Source organism: Ambystoma mexicanum, chromosome 8, assembly GCF_040938575.1.
Source record: "Ambystoma mexicanum isolate Mex_15411 chromosome 8, UKY_AmexF1_1, whole genome shotgun sequence".
Classification (NCBI taxonomy): domain Eukaryota; kingdom Metazoa; phylum Chordata; class Amphibia; order Caudata; family Ambystomatidae; genus Ambystoma; species Ambystoma mexicanum.
In genome coordinates, this window is record NC_090929.1 from 422,232,441 (window position 1) to 422,255,308 (window position 22,868).

The 22,868-nt window shown below is 42.0% G+C and overlaps 1 protein-coding gene across 4 annotated transcripts in view; it reads left to right on the plus strand.

The window, feature by feature from the left end:
* MTOR (mechanistic target of rapamycin kinase) overlaps nt 1-22,868 on the plus strand; it is a 2,476,747-nt gene that overhangs the window by 1,574,892 nt on the left and 878,987 nt on the right. For all 4 annotated transcript variants that reach the window (XM_069609933.1, XM_069609934.1, XM_069609936.1 and 1 more), the window contains one exon: nt 6,782-6,882. In XM_069609933.1, coding sequence (XP_069466034.1) covers nt 6,782-6,882 — 101 coding nt within the window. The remainder of the gene's footprint in view (nt 1-6,781; nt 6,883-22,868) is intronic.

Consider the following 22,868-nt stretch of genomic DNA (forward strand, 5'->3'; position numbering starts at 1 on the left):
TGTGACTTTGAGTCTTCCAACTCCCTGCAAAAGGTACTTTACACAGTGGTCGAAGCCCACAGGAGTGGTTGAGAGCAGCGCTCCTCTACTTAATATTTTTATGTTTTTACAGTTCCTATACTATTTTTGTTATTTTTTTTTACGTTCTAGAACAGATTTTTTCAAAATACATACAAAGAAGTTGGAGTTTGCTTCACTATACTGTATGCTCTGATGAAACAGTAGCGCACCTGCACATGTATCAGAGAATCTCTGAAACCAGCACAGTGCACGTGCAGTGTGCCCGGACAGTGCGCATATGCGCCCCACCGGACCCAGGCACAGTACCTTGCTTTGGGTGAGCTTTGACTAAGCCTGTCTTCAAAATCCTTTGCCTTGTTTTTAAATGCATGAACCAGATAGCTCAAAGCTATCTGTCGGATAACACCATGATCTACATCCCAAGCCACCAATTACGTTCTTGTGACAAGAACTTGCTGTATGTGCCACAGTCTAGATACGTGAGCAAAGGGGACAGAAGATTTGGAGTCTATGGACCAAGACTTTGGAATAGACTTCCAGGTACTATCCGAGAACTTAAAACACTCACTGCATTTTGTAAGGCTGTGAAGACCCATTTATTCTGTTAAGGGAATACTTATGGTCAGTTATTGGACTGTGTGAAGTCTTTTGACTTGATAATATTCTTATGGAAGTAGATTTGCTGTTATGTGATACATCAGTGCCCAGATATGATTAACTTCATCAGGTGCGCATTTACAAATACATCAAAATCAATTGTGTAACAGGGGCGTTGCTAGGTCTGGATAAGATCTGGGGCTATGCTAATGTGTGGCCTGTCAGGACACAGGGGCTAGCTTGCCTTTTGGTTGTAGCTCCAGAGCTTCTATCTGGGGCTAGAACCAAAAGACCTGGGGCTAATAGCCCCCCTCCACCCTCAGCAATGCCTCTACTCTGTAATGTACATTGCAGAGGAATGTGGGGTAAGCCGCAAAGTATTTTGCAGACACTGAGGTGTGAGGGGTCAGAAATGTGAGGCAGATATACTTTTGGATGATTATTCAAAATAGGCAATTTTATTAAATCTTAACTGTTATCAACCGCCTCAGTAGCCCTATTCTGACAAGGATTTCCCTGCCTATCAAACCTAAAGGAAAACACTGTAACATAGGATATCTGTCCCTCACACTTAAACATCAAATACACAAAGAAATATATGGCAAGTCATAGTAACATCAACAATGATATTCACACTCCTACTTTGTAAGCTGGGTGAACTCCCTTTCCCCAGATTTCAAGGTAATTCAACTCCTATATTTAACAAAACAAAAAAAGAAAACAATGATATCAGTGTATGCAATACAGTTTTGGTTCAATTCTTGGCTCTTTCAATGTCAAAGTAAAGTTCTGTCAACCAAAGTTCAAACCGAAAAGCATCTCTTCTTGTTGAAATAAAGACTCCACCTCATCAAAATAGAATCAAGGCCATTCCCAGCCACAATGTTTTGCCACAACTTCCAGTTTACCAAGAAGAAATACCACAGTTCTTTGTTAGGTTAAAGTTAATACAACTTCTACAAATGTTAGTCAATCACAGTTCTTGGTTAATAATTAGTAAATCTCTCTTTACAAGTGTGGGAGTCACAGTAGGTATCTTTGTCTGGATAGATTTGCAGCACTTCTACTGCCACTTCAGCAACCTTCAACTGTGTGCAACGTCTACAAGAGTTTACCATGAGGGTCTACTCCTCTGCCTCATCTTCATTTGTGCTACTGCAGTCTCAGATCTACTGACAATCAAAGACACCACCACAGCTTCAGTACTTTGTGACTCTACCCAGCTTTCAGTTATAACAAGATTCACTTTCTGGTACTTAAGCACCTTCAAGTAAGCAAGGCGTTCTTCCTCTGAAGATTCAGTTTCCAGAGGGGCAGCCTCTTTGCCTCTCTTGTCTGTCTGCAACAGACAACCTAGAATTGCTTTTAGGACACACTTCTGTCTTCTTCCTATTGGCTTTGGCAATGTAGGTTGCATCAACTTCAAAGAACAATTATATAAGTAGCAAGTTTCCCTTCCCAACCTTGCTTTTATCCCTCTGTCTCTTGTTAGCCACAATAATTACCCAGAAGCTTTGTTGCCACTCTCTTGGCTTCAGGTAATGCTTATACGCTCTTGTTTTAGGCAATGTGGATGTCCTATTTGGCTCACAGTAATATATAAACTGTCCTTTGTCACTGGGAAAGGCTGGCTTCAGTCTTACTTGGAGAAATACCTTGTTCGCTCTGGGCTTGGGCGATGCTTGCTCTCTCCAACTTGTAATAGCAATGGTTAAACACTTGGCTTCTCTTGTTATAATTGTTGAATGCTGTAACATAAGATTCAGAGGTCATTAGAATCGTTATTAGGCACACGCTACCACTCCTTTGTGTGCTTATACAAGGTTAAGTTCAACAATTGTGTTTCATATCGTTTTCTCTTTACGCGAGTGAAGCGAGAGAATACATTATCACATGCATTTGATACATTTCAAGTGGAGTTTTCTGTTTTTAGGGTTTGTTCAATTCCCATGTCACTTTTGCCCATAACGACAGATTTCATATGTGGTTTAGATACCTCATGATGACAATAGGCAATTAAATGATTTGGCCACTGTAAAAGTTTCTCCCTTTTAAAGCACAAATACTGTAACCCATCCTATGGGATCTCCTCACCACCCTGGGCCTTGTCTCATCCAAGGTGATCCTCCCACAGTACACCACCCCCTAGGTCAGGAACAGGAAGTGTCTATCTTTCCCTGGCCACCTGGAAGGAGACTTTAGGCAGTGGTTTAATGAGGGATCCATAGGATCCATCACAGAGCTCTGTCATACAGACAGGATTAATTGTTCTAATTAATATTGCTAAGTAAGCATTTATTAGGCTCTGCCTTCCAACCAGCTACTAGGAGATTTGCTGAGGAAGAAGCACCATGTTCGCTTTGAGGCCCTTTCTCACGCGATGTGAATGATTCCTAAAATCTAACAACTGTCTTTGATTGACTCTGCCTGGAAACGTATGTCAATAAATTGCTACAAACATATGAACATAAACATATACATTTACGTAATGCAACAAAGTTTTATTTTCTTAAATGTATTTTGTGTTCTGCACATTGTAAATGTCCCTGTAGCAAAAGTGCATCTGGGGTGCTTGTGTTTTTACAGGTAGGCATTTTTGCACATTTCTGAATCTAAGTGTATTGCTTTTTCGTGTATGCAAAGTAAATCCCGATAGGTCGTCGGTGGCACTAGTGTGCTCAAGTACTGCTGCACATCATTTGTAAGACAAATGTACACAGTATGCTTTTTTTAAAAACAAAAACTCAGTATTTTTAATTAGTTTGTTTCATCATTCTATTTAATTTGTGCAGCTTGCACAGCAGACCTGTGACGCAGTTGCCTGCATGGTGATGTTTCCTTATGACTATTTTACGTTTTTTCTGAATTTTTAAACTTGATGTGATTCGCTGAATGCAGTGTCTGCACTGGCACACCATCCTTGCTGTAGAATTTGTTGCTTTCACCTCCCTTTTTCGTGATCTGTATACATTCCTCACTAGTCCATGTCAGTAGTACAGCCTGTATTTTTACCCTTTTTGTCCCAACAGCACCCTTCCCTTACAGTAAGGCTGGACTATCAGGGCCATATACAGCTAAAGGTACGTTAGAGCTATATTATTTGTGAGATGGTGACTCCAAAAACGCACAGCTCACAAAGGGGCCAGGAGCCTGCACGGCAGACCTTTGTAAACCTGCAACATTATGTGTGAAGGTATGAAGCCTTGTGAAACTCTGCAGTTTACTGGGCGGCACTGCAATCTGTTGAGGCCCATCTGGATGAGTTTTCCCTGTTTAGGAGGTATGAAGCGAACCGTTGCAGCACTCTTCTGCGAAAACCCATGCTTTTGGCAGGAATATTGAGGATGGCTTCATGGTCAACAGCATAGAAGGCATCAGGGAGGTCAAGGAGAATGGGTATGTAGGGGGTCCCCTTTGTCCAGGATTTGTAGAACATTATTGATAGCTTGGATTGTGGCGGTTTCTGCTGAATTGTGGTTGGAATTTGGATTGACATACTGTGATTTCACATCACTCTGTGCGATGTTCAAGTGAGCACAAGCTGCCTAAGGAATTCTTTTTTTTCAGACCTGCAGGTTTTTCTTTCAGCTTACCCAACCTCTATGTATGGAAGGATACTGCTTGCTATTCTTTCTCAGCAGTTATTATTTATGATGGTCACATGATGGTGAAGGAAAAATATTTACATGTATATGTAGTTCACATTATAAGTGACTTCATATTCATAACAGACCCACAACATCTTCTTATATATTAGGCAGGTATCTGGTATATTTCTTGTAGCTTCAAATACAACTGAGGAGCTGTGCTTTACCATCACCATTTTTTTGTTATTTTTTTAAAATTTGTTTTGGTCAAAAATAGACCTTTACAAAAATTACAAGAATAAAAAGAAAATAAGTACAATTAAAAATTCCATTTCCTATACTCACATTAATAACATAACTGATTATAAAATATATTTTATGAATACGAGTAAGAGAAAAGAAATAGGTTTATTTTAGCATAGAAATCACCAGATGACTAAAATAATCCGTCATAATAAAAAAAGAAGAAGAGAAAAAAAAGGAAAGAGAATTATGTTGAACGACAAGGCCAGAATAATATGCTTTGTATCACATAACCCTTGCTGTCCTCCAAATCAACATTTCTGCAAGGTGCCTTCTGTCTGAAATCTATGGCCAATAATATGTCTTGGCCACTTCTTTATCGTGACTGTTTTTATTTTTAGATATCTCCGACGCCCTGTAGTTCAGCCTTGTGGGTTAGACCAGCTCTTGAGAGAATCTGGCCGACTGCTATTGTTATGGCAATATTATGCTCTGAGATCAACAGGTTCCAAATGTTTTCTGAGAGCAGCCAGTTCTCCTTGTCTACACATTTGGAAAGATGATTGATGAGTGTCCCATGTGCCGCCGCAGTACCGGAGTAGGTGACTCAGATTTTGCTTAGCTGGATCTTCACAGGTATTACATAATTTGATTGCCTTATGGCTTTGACCTCTGATGTTCAATATTTCTCCTGTGTGAATTAAATTCAGGTGGACCCTTATGAATGTGTCTCTTGATTCCCAACTTGGATGTTTCATTAAGTAATTTGGCAACTGGCTAATTTTTTGTGCACCACTAAAAAGCTGTTCCGGGGTTTAATTTGTTGCATTTTCTCTCCGGTTTTAATCCAGTCCCACGTTTCGATATCTTTTTTTGTTTTCATGGGATTGGTCTTCAATGTTTCGATAGATGAGTCAGCTTCAACCAGGGCCATTGAGACTTTATGTTCCAGATGTATTAGGATCTTCAATTTCTGAGTTTGTAGATATTGATTAACATCCTCATACAAGAGTGTTCTTGCGGCTCTATTATCAGCCTGTAGAGTGAAAGAAGCCTCCATTCTGCTAGCGATTCCAGCGATTTTAGGCACAGTTCGAACCTGAGGGCTGACATAGGGAGGCTCGGGGGCAAACCTAAAGATTTTTTCCAGATCTGCCCTTCCGCTTTTTGGCAATCCAGGTCCCAAATTGCAGGTCTTGTCTCCAGGCCGCACAGAATTATTGGAACTATTTTTGCTACATAAAACTTCAGGAGGGGAATGATGGAAAATGTATAAAGTTCTTGCAGGATCTTCTTCATTTGTGGGACTACTTTCTTCACATTAACCCTTATCTCCTGTTCTATTTTACCGAATACTGGAGAGGCATAGATTAAGTAGCCCAGGTATAGTGTCTCTTCTACTCTTGGGAATGCTTCTCCTTCCAAAAACCACCCTGCACGTTAATGTGCTTATTTGGTTGTTTAAACAGCAACATTTTTGATTTTTTAGGATTCATTAGAAGTCCATTTATTTTTGCATATTTACTCAAGCCATTCAGTAAATGTTGCAGCCCTAGGGCAGTCCTGCCAATCAAGACAATGTCATCGGCATAGGCGAGCCAATGCACCTTGGTTGTATTTAGCTCCATTATCCAGGACTGCAGAAAGGGTCCCAGGTCTGCAAGGTATAGATTGAAGAAAAAGGGCGCGCCCAAGCAGCCTTGTCTAGCCCCTTTCTCGACCTTGATTGATTCTGTCAGGTGGCCTGCCTCGTCGAACCGGACCATCAATGAGGTGTCTTTATGTAGTTCCATTAATATAGCTAGCAGACCACTCGGTGCGCCCCAATCCCTCATTTTGGCCCAAAGACGTTCCCTGATTACCAAATAAAAGGCTCTAGAGAAGTCTATCCAAGCTCCTTGTAGAATGGAATTATGATGGCTTGTTTCCATGAGGAGGGAAATATATGGGTTTGTACGATTTCATTATATATATGGCAAAGTAGATTCACCCAGGTCTTGGGATTATATCACCATTTTTATATGCAGCCTCTACAGAATTGTTAAAAAAGAAAAAAGCATAACGCTTTTGCCTTTTATACTTTAATAATTATTAAATAATTAATTGGGAAATACATTTTCAAGAAAGTGTTCTGGTATCTCATTGGACTTGAGAGAATACTCTAGCTGTTATGAATCTTACCAATATACTCATGATTGAGGTCCACAGATGCATGTTAATAACTTTTCCGTATGTTTTGGAATATGTGCACTGTCTTCGTGAAATCGCTGTATGTGACAGTGAAGTGACTAAACTGTGGGTTTACAAGTGTCCTTTTGTATTCTTCTTTCCAGGATCTGTCAAAGACCCTTCTGATGTACACAGTTCCTGCTGTACAGGGATTTTTTCGCTCCATCTCTTTGTCCCGGGGAAACAACCTCCAGGACACCCTGAGGTAATGTAGTAATGCAGAACATTCACAGACCCATGAAGATGCAGCTGTTATCCATTTGGAATGCTGCCCAGTATATTGTGAAAGCAGCCAAACCGATAGCTGAACACAGATCTTTCCTTCCTTTAGTCAGCTCTTATAAAAGAAGAATTCATACAGTCATGAACAGTACATAATCCATTGCCATGTAACTGTAGTATACTCCTTGATAAACTTTATCATCCAATGGATAGTGTCCTCTACTGATTCCTTTTCTAAGATATAGTCCTGCAGCATTCAGCAGGATCACAGAAAACTATTTGCCCAGCAGGGCACACAGCACGACTTAAAGGATAGTTCCGGGACTTTTTTTTTATTGTCCCTACGGGTCGGCCATGTGTTTGTAAGCATAAATCGGTAGATCGTAGGAAACTTTTCTATGGACCTTACCCGACTTTTCGCCCATTATCGCACTCGAAATCAGCCGCCATTTTGTGATAATCCTATCATTCCGCCGCATCGACCTGGCTCACCTGCCTTTGCGGCACTAAATCAAATCCCCCGCCCCTGAAACAGACATTATCAAAACATTCATATTCCCCGCCTCTCTCCGTGACGTTACTGTGCTGCGTAGGCAAACGCGCCCAGGCGTCTTCTACGCGACTCCACACAGACCCCGGAAATCAACACAGATCAGCTCACAATACAGCGCACCACAATTCGGAATATGAAACTGTACTTTGAAATCAAACCGCAAGATTGTAAATGTGGTAAAGTACATTTATTTGACATCAAATGTTTAGAGAATATTCAGCGATTTGCATTTTTATTTGCTCATGTTCCAAAAAGTTTGTATTGAGGAACGCGATGGTCCTTTGCTGTACACAGGGTCTTAGAGCATCTCACAATACAGCGCCACAATTCGGAATGTGAAACCGTGGTTTAAAAGCAAACGGCAAGATTGTACATTTGGCAAAGTACGTTTATTGGACATCAAATGTTTAGAGAATATTCAGCGATTTGCATTTTTCTTTGCTCTCGATCCAAATTAGTTCGTCTTGAGGGAAGCGATGTTCGTGTGCAGTACACAGGGTGTTGTTTTACGATAAAAATAAGCTCTTCGGTCGCACTGATAATCGCATGGCTGTTCCAACAACGAGGCACTAGGCCACCACAACGGTAGGTATGTTGCATCTAACCGTTAGTACCGCGTAAGGGCATACTTGTACTTGGCGATCGTCCCATAAAATGGTCAGGGTGGTAACGTTGTTCACGCGGAGAAGCAACTGGCGGCTGTAGAAGCCGTCCGCCGGTGTCCGGTACTCGTGACACAGACAGTAGTGAATGATGTACCTAAAAACATAAAAAATGAAATTAGTCTCACCATCAGATCCTTATTAAAATCATAGCGAGGACAGCGCTACTGGGTGTACACAAGTGTTTAAAGGCGTGGCGAGGCAGGGAGGGGGGGGGGAGTGGAGTACAAGGTAAGTAGCATAAAATAATAAATACATAGGGCCAGCTGGTGGCAAGTGCAAGGTAAGTGCAGAACAAGTGCTGGGAAGGGGGGGCTGTAGGATACTGAGACAGTCCCCCAGTGCAGGGGTTGACAGGGAGGCAGTGCAGGTGGAGAGTGGAAGGGCCCAGGACCGAGGTCGCAGACAGTGGACCAGTTGTAGCAGGGGAGAGGGAGAGAGAAAGCAGAAGCAAAGAGGAAGGTTTTGAGGTGCTTCAGTAAAAGCAGATGTTTCTCCTCAAGTTAGTGCGCGGTAGAAAACAATATGCCACATAGAACGAACAAGTACAACTGAACCCGTCTTTAAAGCCACTGTATAGTAATGAAATTGCGGTATAAACTCATCAAAAGTTACTTACATTATATTTGCATTTTCCATTGTGTCTCTGTGTAGGGCAGACCCGAAACACCACTCCTTCTTTGCCGACGTTACTTCTTCTAATGAACGTGGCTCATCGTTTCGTTTCTGAAATTTTATTCATTATCTTTTTTTTTCAGGATGGTCCCGGCCTGTCAAGGTCAAATCACAATAGAACCTTATACTGGGTCGTGGGCCGTTCCGCCACCCGAGCAAAACATCAAAGCAGCTGACCTTCACTTTGAGCGAGCACACATTTCTAGTTAGCTGCAGTTAGTGTAAGGGCATCTTGTCTGCGTGCCTTTTTTTTTATTGTCCCTATGGGTCGGCCATGTGTTTGTAATACGGAAACATTCTATAATTTTTGTAAAAATGATTTATATTACTGTTTGGTTTAATTGCAATGGGCCTGCAACATGAGGAGACTCGAGAGAACAGACAATCAAATTACAATCATTTAAACCGTGATGTGTATTTCTCAATGAGCTCTGCTTTAGGTGGACATGGAACAGAGGCAATGTTGGGTGGCAATGCAGTTGTCCCCTGCATAGGTTCGTTCACCACTCCATGTATGTGCCTATCGAGGACATCTACGATAAGTCTCTCAATAAACTCATATTGCATATCCTCAAACACTGGTTTGATCACCCATTGTTTACTTCTTTTAGTGAAGGCCTTATTGTAGCGAAGCGTCCCTAAAGTTCCGGTCGTCCTACTTTGTTGACGGCCAACATTATGGTTATGTGCCAAGACCGCTAGAAGAGTCCGATTTATCATGCCTTCCATGCCAAAATGCAATCTTTTGGGCCTGTACTTTAGGCACATATTGTGGAACACCTCCAAATCTCCTGTGTGGCAGAATTCCGTGAGTCCCCTCAAATCTCTTGTTATAGTTTTATCAAATACAATCTTTTCAATGGCCTTGTGAGTGGGTGATGAAGGAATCAACCACTTCTTCTTCCGTGCCTCCTCTGTGGACAAATGGCCATGTTCACATTTGTGGAAATGCTCATTTGTCGACCATCGATGTACGTTGCTACAGTGCAACATTACTGACCGCCATTTTTCCAGTAGAATTTCCAACGACCCTTCACATGTTTTTGAGCTCCACCAAAGATGGTTGCTGATTGACTTGGACCACTGTGAAATACCTTGCATATCTTTTTTTTTTCCTGCAGCCGACAATTTTTTATTGATTGTTTTTGCAAGATGCCATACGTCAAATTGGTGATTTATATTTTTGTACTCTTCTCTCATTGTCTTGGCAATTGAAACGTGTCTGTCCATGGCTATCAGGTCGATCACCATTCCCCGCGATTGTAGTTCTTGCAATGATGCTACAAAGCCAACTTTCTCCATGGCCACTGAGGATGTACTTTGTGACACCTGCACGACCACCGAACTCACAATTTTCTTACTTTCCATGTCCTGAAAGTGGTAGGTGCAGTACTTGGCTGAAAATCCTGGGCTGTCGCACTGTCCATCACCGGCTAGCCTGAAGCGTTTGCCCGCGAATGTACTTTCCATTGACATTTTTTCCATTCTCCAAGCTTCGCTGATGGCTGGAAATAGATAATCGGTTTGGTATTTGTAGAACTGACTTTTCGCAATGAAATGGATTCCCACAAACTGAAAGAAATACTGTAACTTTTTAAAACTTGAACCACTAAAAAGTGCGGCCGCTGCACAAAGTAGATTGCCTGCTGGCAGTTGCCCCAGCATGGGTTGTGCAGACCATGCGAACGGATGATATTGTGTACAGGTGGCATGTATTTTAAGGTTAGTGCTTCGAATTGCACGAGTCACATTAATCAATGGCTCCCCACATACTTCCCCACCAACCCAATGCCCACATTTCATCATCATAATAATATCCATCAAACAGCTATCGAATACAATGAATTTGGCCTCTTTCCTTATACTGTCACTCTGCATCCCAGCTGGTTCGGCCTGTAACGTTGAGGACATGTCACTCGCATGAAAGGTACAATCTCTGATATCGTCTTCCGCTATGCTGAGTGATATTGATGGTGTTTCATTGTCGTCCACTTCATTCTCTTCCATTGCAACATCTGTTCCTTGTCCGGAGATGGGAGAAAAAAACAATGTCTTCAACTTTCGCGCGCTCTTATTTTTTGCGGGTGTGGATTCTGTGAATTGATCTCCGACTGCATCCAAACTACCAGGAGGACATTCACTATCAATGGCTGGTGGTGGTATAGCTCCGTTGTCAATCACTTCATATTCTTCCCATTGGCACGATGCATCTCCAGTCTCAAGTCCCTGCCAAAAGGTTTGACAAGCAACATCTCTCGTTCGCTTCACTGTCTGTGTAGATCTAGTTCTTACACCCACTCGCAACTAGAGGACAGATTAGAAAAGGGATGTTCAGTTTAAACACAACTTACAGTATTGAACTATTGACAGTGAAAGACAACATAATATAGTGAACAGGACACTAACCTTCTTTTGCTTTCTTTTCTTTGAAACTTTCTTGCCTCGAACTTCAACATCTGGACGCTGTTGCTCCGACTCGTGTGTGCATGTCTCCACTTCCTCTCGCCCTGCAACGACTATATTTTCATGATAAGCACATCCATCACTCACTGAGGCTCCATCGACTCCCTGAAACATAGAACTTTCATTAGTATGTATAATAATATTGAAAACACAAAATGTACTTGGGGACCAATACCCATACGTACATCTCAATAGCAAAACACGAATGAACGCATTGTGTAGAACATTCAAACGACAATAGTTCACGCATTGTTGATCTAGTTAGATTGAACTGTCAAGATCCATACCTCGGGCTCCGCATAGACTTCCATTGATGATATTATTGAAGATGACGCTTCAGCAACTCCCTGAAACACAGTAATTGCATTAGTATGGTTTTCTATTTTGTTTAAAAGAACATAAACTTTCTGCAGGCGTCAACGGCTCATCTAAATAGACCTGCACAAATGATCAGTTGTCTAAAATAAATAATGGATATCTAAATATGATTCGATTTGCTCCATCGTTGGAAGTGTCACCACCCAGAGATCTGCATCAACTACTAGGGGTGATGTTCTTGTTGAAGAAGCTCCGTCAGCTCCCTGAAACATAGTACTTGCGTTAATAAAGAAGGAAGTATAGCGGATGTAATCACGTCATTTGATCTCGCATGATTGATCTGTCAGTATCCATACCTCGAAATGCATAAGAACATCAAGGGACGCTGTAACTGCGGTGCACACTTCTGCAAGCTGTTGCGCCGACCCGTAACTGCATGCTCCCCCTTCTTCTTGGACTAATGCTCCATCGACTCCCTGAAACATAGGACTTTCATTAGTAATGAACACAATATTGAAAAAAGAAGACACATAGGAGGGCGACGACAGAAGGACATACCAATGGCTAAAAACGAAAGAAACATTGTGTGTAACAATCACGCTACAAGAATGCAAGATCTGATGATCTCCATCGATGGAACTGTCCGGAAACGTACCTCGAGCATCTGAGTGACATCTACGGTTGTCGTCAATGCGTTGGACTCCTCAGCATCTCCCTGAAAGACAGTACTTGCATTATTTTGGATAACAATAATTATAACTGAAAACAAAGACTAGAGGACGAGTACTGTGGTGTACCATTAGGTAAAATAATTACACGATCAATTAAAACTATTGATTTACATGCCTAAAACAAGTCAGTGTCAGAATAGCTAAGTAAGATTACCCGATAGGCGCTTGAAGTGGCTGATGACTGCAATAACGACACGGATGGAGAATCTTCCGCCTTCATATTGAGTGGATACATAAATGGGGAAATTATTGTTAGCTAATGCTACACACTACCGCAAGGCCGAGAGACAAATACGTAAACTTGACTCACCAGTGGAGGGATGTGGACGAATAGAGTGGGAATAGCGGTTGAGAGCAATTTTCGCCTCGCTCGCGGTGTTTTCTTCTTTATTAGCAATGATGTGGAGTACATGTCTGGGCTAAAGTACTGTCAGGTTTCCTTCTCTTATTCAAGTTTCCTTTTCATTATTTATCCTTTTCAGATTAGCTTTGTGTGGGTGGGAAGTTTTCCATTATAGTTGGTTAGGCCTTAACTTAATGATTCAGAATCCTGGTTCTGACCCAAGGCAAGATGGAGCCTCACAGTGACAGCTCTGATTGGCTAGAAGACAATGCTGAACAACAATGAACATTCTAAACTGTCACTCTGTGCCTTTCATCATCAAAACCCCATCTGAGAGGACGTGTTCAGTGGCTGCTCCTGCTTTAGTATTAGGCCTGGTGGATTTTATCCTTCAGATCTCAGCAGTTGAGCGGCTACTTTCTTGGGGGTTCAGGAGAAGTCTTCAGCTGGCAGGAATTCGTTTTGGAAGATAGGAAAAGCAGGAAATCTTTGTGAATTCGCTAAGGAGATAAGTGACTTTATTTCTACTGTAAATCTGTTCATCTTAAATACAGTCTCCTTGAAAATTCGTTAAAAGTAGTGTTTCAACTAAAACAATTGAACTATCGGTGTACGCTTGTGTTTCCAGTGCGATGTTCCTTAGCGCGAGATTTTGACTGTAACGTGCGTATTCAAGTGAGCGCGTGCTTTCTAGCGTTTGTATTCCGAGCGCGAGCAGAGGTTGGTCTCGTGCCATTTTAAAAGCGCGTGTGTTTTATTGCGCGAGAGATCCTTTTCGCCAAAAGCTATACGCAGCGTGAAAACTACAAAGCGCGTGTGAAATACAAAGCGCGTGTGAAATATAAAGCGCGTGTGAAATACAATGCGCGTGTGATTTTTAGCGCGAGTATACAAAGCGCCTGTGAAGTATAAAGCGCGTGTGAAATACAATGCGGGTGTGATTTTTAGCGCGAGTATACAAAGCGCGTGTGAAATACAATTCGCGTGTGAAATATAAAGCGCGTGTGATTTTTATCGCGTGTGTACAAAGCGCGTGTGAAATACAAAGCGCGTGTGATTTTAAGCGCGAGAATCTGTTCGTCGCGTGCCTTGGGAGTGCGCGTGTGTTTTTTCCATCGCGAGTAATTTTGCGCGTGCCAATCACTTCGTTGCTTTTGAACTCAATAGCGCGGGTGTTCTTATTTCGCGTGTCTCTCAGGAGAATATTATTGCGCGTGTGGACCATTGCGCGTGTGAATTGTTGCGCGTGTGGATTTTTGCGCGTGTGGATTACTTGGATCGCGCGTCTTCATCCGTTTGCGCGTGTTCTTCAACCAGGAAGATTTCTATGGGAAGTTCAACGATTAATGGAAATAACCTGCGTGTGCAGTTAGCACGTTTTTTCCTCTTTCTTCAAGGATTCAAAGACTCAAGATAATTATAAATAGTTTGAAAAGTTTTGATATTACAAGAAAGAACATTTTAAAGACAATCTAATTGAACTACCAGTGCAAGTTGGAAAAAGACAAACAAAGAACTAAAACTTCCAGTTTTGCCTAATGTAAGAAGTTGCTGGGAATTTCTAGTATCGCAAGTAAGAGAGATTTTCAGCTTCTTATCCGCTTCTCTAAGAAATTTCAAGAGAAGAACCAGGTAGGATTCTCAATTATTAGTTAAGGATTAATTACTTCCCATTCATAAGGTTAAGTAAGTGAATTAAGAAAGTGTATATGTTATTCTTTATCCTCTGCAGGTTCAGCACTGATTAGCCTTGACGCAGTCTGCCTGGTGTTGTTTTGTTGTCCCATTCCCCCTTTCCCTTTGGGGTGTAGTTTACAGAGCTGTATTGAAAACTAGTTCTGGGAAATACATCTCAGGGGGATTGTCGGGGGTTCAGCAGCTTCCGCGGATACAGGACCTCTCAGCCTGACAGAATGAAAGGCCAATAATTTAGTCCGCCCGAGCTGTCATGAACCCCGACGAATCCATGGAGATGTTAGGATCTTTGATTAGGGAGTTACGGGAGGAGTTGAAAATTTCTCGGGATGAGAATGCTTTACTTAGTCAAAAGGTGGATGACTTAAGTGTTAAAGTTACACAAATTCAACAGAGGGGAGAAAGGAGAGAGGATGAGGTTTCAGGGGGCGCAGGTTCTCCACCAGAGTTAGAAAGAGAAGATCAGTTACCACACATACAACGGGCGCCTACAGTGGCAGAAGGGGTAAGGAGTATAATTATGCCAGTGCCTTTGGCGTCCCCAGAACGTTATCATGGGGATTCCAAGAGATTTAGGGTGTTTTTAACACAATGTGAATTACATTTTATGAGTAGACCAGAATTATTTCCATCGGATGCTTCTAAGATAACATTTATGTTGTCATATCTTTCTGGGGAAGCATCTGCTTGGGCTGGGTTGTTGGTGAGTCAAAAGAGTGCGGTTTTAGAAAATTATACCAACTTTTTAGAGATATTCCGAAAAATGTTTGATAGAAGACAGCTATCTCTGGAAGTGGATGGTGAACTTTTAGAATTAAAACAAGGTAATAGAGACTTGATTGCTTATATAACACAATTTAAGTCCCTTGTGTTAGAAAGCAAGTGGCCCGAGGCTAAACAAGCCTCGTTGTTTTATCGGGGCCTTAGAGATGAGTTAAAGGATGCCTTGTCTGGAGTAGTTGAACGCCCTCCTACTTGTGAAGGTCTGATTGATTTGGTTATTCAATTGGATTTCCGTTTGAGTGAAAGGAAGGCAGAGAGACGTCATGGTCAGAGTGATGTAAAGTCTATACTTAGAGTAGATAGACCCAAAATAGAGAGTAGACCCAAAGGGAATAATTCATCTCCAAGAATCAGAGGCCCGTTAACAGTGGAGGAAAAGACTAGGAGGAGAGATAATAATTTGTGTTTATACTGTGGAAGAGGTGGGCATTTTTTAGGAAACTGTCCTTACACTCCCAAGAAGACTTCTTCCTCAGCAGTCAAGGTACAACAGATCGCCAATACGGTGCAGACAGCGGTTCCTCATATAACCATAAATGTATCCTTATTTTTTGATTTGGAGTGTAAGGGAAATGGTCCTGTAATGATTGACTCTGGTGCGACTGGGAATTTCATGGATTGGGGTCTGGCCAAATCGTTGGGAATTCCAATTATTCTGAAGGAGGTTGTAGAGCAGGCTAGGGCTGTTGATGGTACATGTTTATCTTCTGGTCCTATTACTCATAGAACTGGTTCTTTAACTTTGGAGTTATCAGGAGGTCACAGAGAGATAATTTCATTTGAGTTAATTGATGCCCCTTTGTTGAAGATTATCTTAGGCATGCCTTGGCTTACTCTTCATAATCCCCTAATTGATTGGAGTGCTAGGACAATTGACATGCAATCCGATTTTTGTAAAGAGAATTGCTTTTCAGGAAGTCTCTTAGAGGAAGAGGTAAAACAAAGTAATTCCGTATCTAGTTTTCTGGCTGAGACTGGAATTGGAGGTCATGATGTGGGAGCTGTAGTGGGTCAACTTCCCCAGTGTTACAAAGATTTCTGGGACGTATTTGATGAGAAAGTGGCAGGAGAATTACCACCCCATAGATCCTTTGATTGTAAAATTGAACTGGAGCCAGGAACAATTTTGCCTAGTAGTAGGGTATATGCTCTTACTGAGAAAGAGAATGATTATTTAAAAGAATATTTGTCGGAAAATTTGGCCAAAGGATTTATTCGTCATTCTAAGTCACCTGCGGCCTCTCCTTTATTTTTTGTACCAAAACCGGATGGCTCGCTTAGAACTTGCATAGATTATCGAGCAGTTAATAAAGTCACTATTAAGAACCGGTATCCTCTTCCTCTCATCTCAGAAATGCTTAATCAAATACAAGGAGCAAATATTTTCTCTAAATTAGATCTGAGAGGAGCTTACCATCTTGTACGTGTGCAGGAAGGGGACGAATGGAAGACAGCGTTTAAGACCAGATTTGGGCTGTTTGAATATCAAGTTATGCCATTCGGTCTATGTAATGCTCCAGCGGCTTTCCAATTTTTCATTGATGAGGTTTTTAGAGAATTCTTGGATATTTTTGTTGTCGTTTATATCGATGATATTTTGATTTTCTCTTCTGACCTAGATCAACATCAGAAACATGTGCGCTTGGTGTTACAAAAATTGCGAGAAAATCATTTGTTTGCCAAATTGGAAAAAAGTCAATTCCATACCGATTCTGTGGAGTTTTTAGGTTTTATAATTTCACCTAAGGGTTTAGAAATGAATCCTAAAAAGGTGCAAGCCGTTCTTGAATGGCCCCCTCCTACTAAGGTTAAGGAAATACAAAGTTTCTTAGGGTTTGCCAATTTTTATAGGAGATTTATAGAAGGTTTTTCTCGACTGGTTGCTCCTATAACGAGACTTTTGAAAAAAGGAGTGAAATTTGACTGGGACCTTGAAGCAGAAAAGGCTTTTCAAGAGTTAAAACAAAGATTTACTTCTAGTCCAATTCTAATTCATCCAGATCTTTCTAAACCTTTTTTTGTGGAGGCGGATGCTTCAAATTTAGCGTTGGGGGCGGTGCTTTCTCAAAGGAATGAAACTACTGGTCAAATACATCCAGTTGCATTCTTTTCTAGAAAGTTTTCTGCTGCTGAAGTGAACTACACAATTGCTGATCGGGAACTGTTAGCAATAAAGTCCGCTTTTGAAGAATGGAGACATTTTCTTAAAGGAGCAAGACATACAGTAACGGTCCTTACTGATCACAGAAATTTATTGTTTTTAAAATCTGCAAGAACTTTGTCTCCACGACAACTTCGTTGGTCTTTGTTCTTTGCAGATTATGATTTCATTGTGACTTTTAAACCTGGAAGTCAGAACAAAAAAGCTGATGCGTTATCTCGCCAATTTCCTGGAAGTGAAGACAAAGAGATTATAGAACCAGAACCTATAATTGCCCCAGAACGTTTTTTGTTAGCTGGAGCCATTAAAGAAATGGATTTTTTGAATGAAGTTCGTCAAAATATGTCCTTGCAGAAGATGGAGGAGTGGGTGAGACTGGATCCAGCTAGAAAGTTGAAAGACAATCTTCCTTTTTTTGATAATAAGCTTTATGTACCTACTGATGAGTTGAGAGAAAAGGTTTTGAGAAATTGTCATGAATCCATTTTAGCAGGACATCCTGGGTTCAGAAAAACTCTGGAACTGGTTCGAAGAAATTTTTGGTGGGAAAAAATTCGCCAAGACACATTGAATTTTGTTAAAACTTGTGTAGTCTGTGCACAAGCGAAAAGTCAAGTTGGGAAGCCGCATGGTTTATTGGAGCCGTTACCTGTTCCTCCTCGTCCTTGGCACACAATTTCTATGGATTTCATAGTAGATCTCCCTCAAGATAAGGGTTGTACTACCATTCTTGTTGTGGTCGATCTTCTTACTAAAGAAGCACATTTTTTACCAATAGAGGGAGAGGTTACCGCGGAAAAACTGGCTCATAGTTTTTTGCAAGGTGTAGTTCGACTACATGGACTCCCAAGTCAAGTTATCTCTGACAGGGGATCTCAATTTATTTCAAAATTCTGGAGGGCCTTCTGTAGGAAACTTGGAGTGGAAGTTAGTTTGACTTCTGGGTATCATCCGGAAAGTAATGGACAAGTGGAGAGAGTAAATCAAGAATTGGAGAAGTTTTTAAGGTGTTATTTACAAGCTAGAGAGGAATGGGTGGATTTGGTGTGGTTGGCAGAATTCTCTTACAATAATTGTGGAAAAGATGCTACTTCTATGTCCCCTTTCTTGTTGGGTCGTGGGTTTCATCCTCGCTTTCTGAGTTTTGAGGTGTTGGAGGAGGATTCAGGGAATCCTAGAGTGGAAGATCGCTTGTTGATAATGAAAAATAACTTGGATAGAGCAAAAAAGGTTCTGGGAGAAAATAAGTTGAAATATAAGAGATATGCCGATTTGAGAAGAAAAACTGGTCCTGAATATAAGGTGGGAGACTTAGTTTGGCTTTCTACCCGATACCTGAAAATTAAGGGGAAGAATAAGTTCAGTCCAAGATTTGTAGGCCCTTTTGAGGTAGAGAAAATCATCAACCCTGTGGCAGTACGATTGAAATTACCCAAGCAGTTGAAGGTACATCCTACCTTTCATGTTAGTCTTTTAAAACCAGTTTGTTCAGGAGCTAGATTCAGAACACCACCTTCCCCTGTGATTTTGGAGGATTCATCTGAGGAATTTGTGGTTAAACAAATTTTGGATTCTAGGAAAGTGAGGGGAAGATTGCAGTATTTGATTGATTGGGAGGGATATGGACCGGAGGAACGATCTTGGGAAGATTCAGTTGATGTACATGCCCCCCGTTTAGTTGCTAAGTTTCACGCTAAATACCCACACAAGATAGGCCCAGAGACTGGGCATTAGGAGGGGGGTACTGTCAGGTTTCCTTCTCTTATTCAAGTTTCCTTTTCATTATTTATCCTTTTCAGATTAGCTTTGTGTGGGTGGGAAGTTTTCCATTATAGTTGGTTAGGCCTTAACTTAATGATTCAGAATCCTGGTTCTGACCCAAGGCAAGATGGAGCCTCACAGTGACAGCTCTGATTGGCTAGAAGACAATGCTGAACAACAATGAACATTCTAAACTGTCACTCTGTGCCTTTCATCATCAAAACCCCATCTGAGAGGACGTGTTCAGTGGCTGCTCCTGCTTTAGTATTAGGCCTGGTGGATTTTATCCTTCAGATCTCAGCAGTTGAGCGGCTACTTTCTTGGGGGTTCAGGAGAAGTCTTCAGCTGGCAGGAATTCGTTTTGGAAGATAGGAAAAGCAGGAAATCTTTGTGAATTCGCTAAGGAGATAAGTGACTTTATTTCTACTGTAAATCTGTTCATCTTAAATACAGTCTCCTTGAAAATTCGTTAAAAGTAGTGTTTCAACTAAAACAATTGAACTATCGGTGTACGCTTGTGTTTCCAGTGCGATGTTCCTTAGCGCGAGATTTTGACTGTAACGTGCGTATTCAAGTGAGCGCGTGCTTTCTAGCGTTTGTATTCCGAGCGCGAGCAGAGGTTGGTCTCGTGCCATTTTAAAAGCGCGTGTGTTTTATTGCGCGAGAGATCCTTTTCGCCAAAAGCTATACGCAGCGTGAAAACTACAAAGCGCGTGTGAAATACAAAGCGCGTGTGAAATATAAAGCGCGTGTGAAATACAATGCGCGTGTGATTTTTAGCGCGAGTATACAAAGCGCGTGTGAAGTATAAAGCGCGTGTGAAATACAATGCGCGTGTGATTTTTAGCGCGAGTATACAAAGCGCGTGTGAAATACAATTCGCGTGTGATTTTTATCGCGTGTGTACAAAGCGCGTGTGAAATACAAAGCGCGTGTGATTTTAAGCGCGAGAATCTGTTCGTCGCGTGCCTTGGGAGTGCGCGTGTGTTTTTTCCATCGCGAGTAATTTTGCGCGTGCCAATCACTTCGTTGCTTTTGAACTCAATAGCGCGGGTGTTCTTATTTCGCGTGTCTCTCAGGAGAATATTATTGCGCGTGTGGACCATTGCGCGTGTGAATTGTTGCGCGTGTGGATTTTTGCGCGTGTGGATTACTTGGATCGCGCGTCTTCATCCGTTTGCGCGTGTTCTTCAACCAGGAAGATTTCTATGGGAAGTTCAACGATTAATGGAAATAACCTGCGTGTGCAGTTAGCACGTTTTTTCCTCTTTCTTCAAGGATTCAAAGACTCAAGATAATTATAAATAGTTTGAAAAGTTTTGATATTACAAGAAAGAACATTTTAAAGACAATCTAATTGAACTACCAGTGCAAGTTGGAAAAAGACAAACAAAGAACTAAAACTTCCAGTTTTGCCTAATGTAAGAAGTTGCTGGGAATTTCTAGTATCGCAAGTAAGAGAGATTTTCAGCTTCTTATCCGCTTCTCTAAGAAATTTCAAGAGAAGAACCAGGTAGGATTCTCAATTATTAGTTAAGGATTAATTACTTCCCATTCATAAGGTTAAGTAAGTGAATTAAGAAAGTGTATATGTTATTCTTTATCCTCTGCAGGTTCAGCACTGATTAGCCTTGACGCAGTCTGCCTGGTGTTGTTTTGTTGTCCCATTCCCCCTTTCCCTTTGGGGTGTAGTTTACAGAGCTGTATTGAAAACTAGTTCTGGGAAATACATCTCAGGGGGATTGTCGGGGGTTCAGCAGCTTCCGCGGATACAGGACCTCTCAGCCTGACAAGTGCCTGCTGCAGATGCGGTATCGATCACCCCTCTTGTCCGCAAAGACTTCTAGGACTCTACTTTCTAGCTCAGAGGCTGGATATCCGCAATATCGGACCCATTCTCTTATCTGATCTATTGTCTTAGGGAAAACATGCATTATAGTACCTTCAGATTTGTTATGAGTCTTCGAAGGGCAACCGCCAATGGAACAGGCAGGCATTATGGAAAGTTCTGAAAAGTAAAGATCAACAATTCTCTATGAATACCAATGTGTTAAAACATTAAATGACACATAAAAGGTTCAATGCAAGGTCCGTTTTGGTTCTTGGAACTATACACGTTATTCACATGCGGATAAGTATTTCAATAACTTTCAAAAAATAGAAAAAGTAATTTGACTAAACTCAGAACATGTGACTAGTTCCTTGCATGTACTGTCGTGAACGAAAAGAAAACATGGATGCAATTTGATGACTACTAGCAAATAGATATAAATTAAAAAATTGGACGCAAAATGATTATGGTACATGGACTTACCTTGACGAACAAACAGTTAGATGCAGGGATCAGAGTAGTTTCTTGTCGTAGAACAGGGAGCAGTTCACAGGTTGCAAACTGACGAGTTTGCTCAAAGTGGTCACGGAAGTTCACAGAGACGAAGAGCAGATAACCAGCACCTTCACGGGTTGACTAGCAAAGCGCAAAGAAGTTCTCATTAGAAATATGAAGTGGGTTATAAAGAATTCGAAACAGGGGTGTGTTTGTGAATGAATGACGTGTATATGTCGTGGCATTATGCGGATTGCAGGGGGGCGTCCAGCGTGAGGGGGGATGCTTGGCAGGAGACACGGGGTCTGGAGGTAGACATGGGAACAACAACCCATGCTCTATAGACCACTTTGAAGTGTACATGGTCTTTGGCACCTCTTGGCCTTTATCGCTCCCTGACAGCTCCACTTGCCAGCAGCGCAAGTACCCTGGTGCGAACTGCCTTTGATAGGGCGGGGGGGGGGTGGATCGGGGCGGTGGTCGTGCAGACAAGACACAGGAAGACTCGTGAATGGAGACACACTTATGTGGATTGCAGGGGGGCGTCCAGCGTGAGGGGGGATGCTTGGCAGGAGACACGGGGTCTGGAGGTAGACATGGGAACAACAACCCATGCTCTATAGACCACTTTGAAGTGTACATGGTCTTTGGCACCTCTTGGCCTTTATCGCTCCCTGACAGCTCCACTTGCCAGCAGCGCAAGTACCCTGGTGCGAACTGCCTTTGATAGGGCGGGGGGGGGGTGGATCGGGGCGGTGGTCGTGCAGACAAGACACAGGAAGACTCGTGAATGGAGACACACTTATGTGGATTGCAGGGGGGCGTCCAGCGTGAGGGGGGATGCTTGGCAGGAGACACGGGGTCTGGAGGTAGACATGGGAACAACAACCCATGCTCTATAGACCACTTTGAAGTGTACATGGTCTTTGGCACCTCTTGGCCTTTATCGCTCCCTGACAGCTCCACTTGCCAGCAGCGCAAGTACCCTGGTGCGAACTGCCTTTGATAGGGCGGGGGGGGGGGGTGGATCGGGGCGGTGGTCGTGCAGACAAGACCCGTTTGCCGCAGGGCCTCACCAAGGAGAGGCCATCTAACTGAATGTAAGAGGATGGCTGCAGGATCTACTACATGGAAGGCAGGGGGGTGAGTTTATAAATACCTCACCCTCCCAGGAGAATATACACTAGATTCATTTAAAAAATCAAAACAACCATTGTTAAAATATATGTTGGGCTTTATTTTAGATTTTAGTTAAACATACATAATAAACATTACACATTGTAAAGTTGAGGTTGCAGCACATCGAGGGAAAATCCGCGGTATTGTCCACTGTCACTGGGGAAATGTTGTCTAATGGCAAGTACCGCACAGGCAGGTATTACTCTCCGAACGCGGTGTCCGAGCCTCCCGTGAAGCCACCAAGTGAAGCAACGATAGGCCACCAGCCTGTACCACCTGTGAAAAAAAAAGATGCAAACTGTATTAAACTGACCAAACT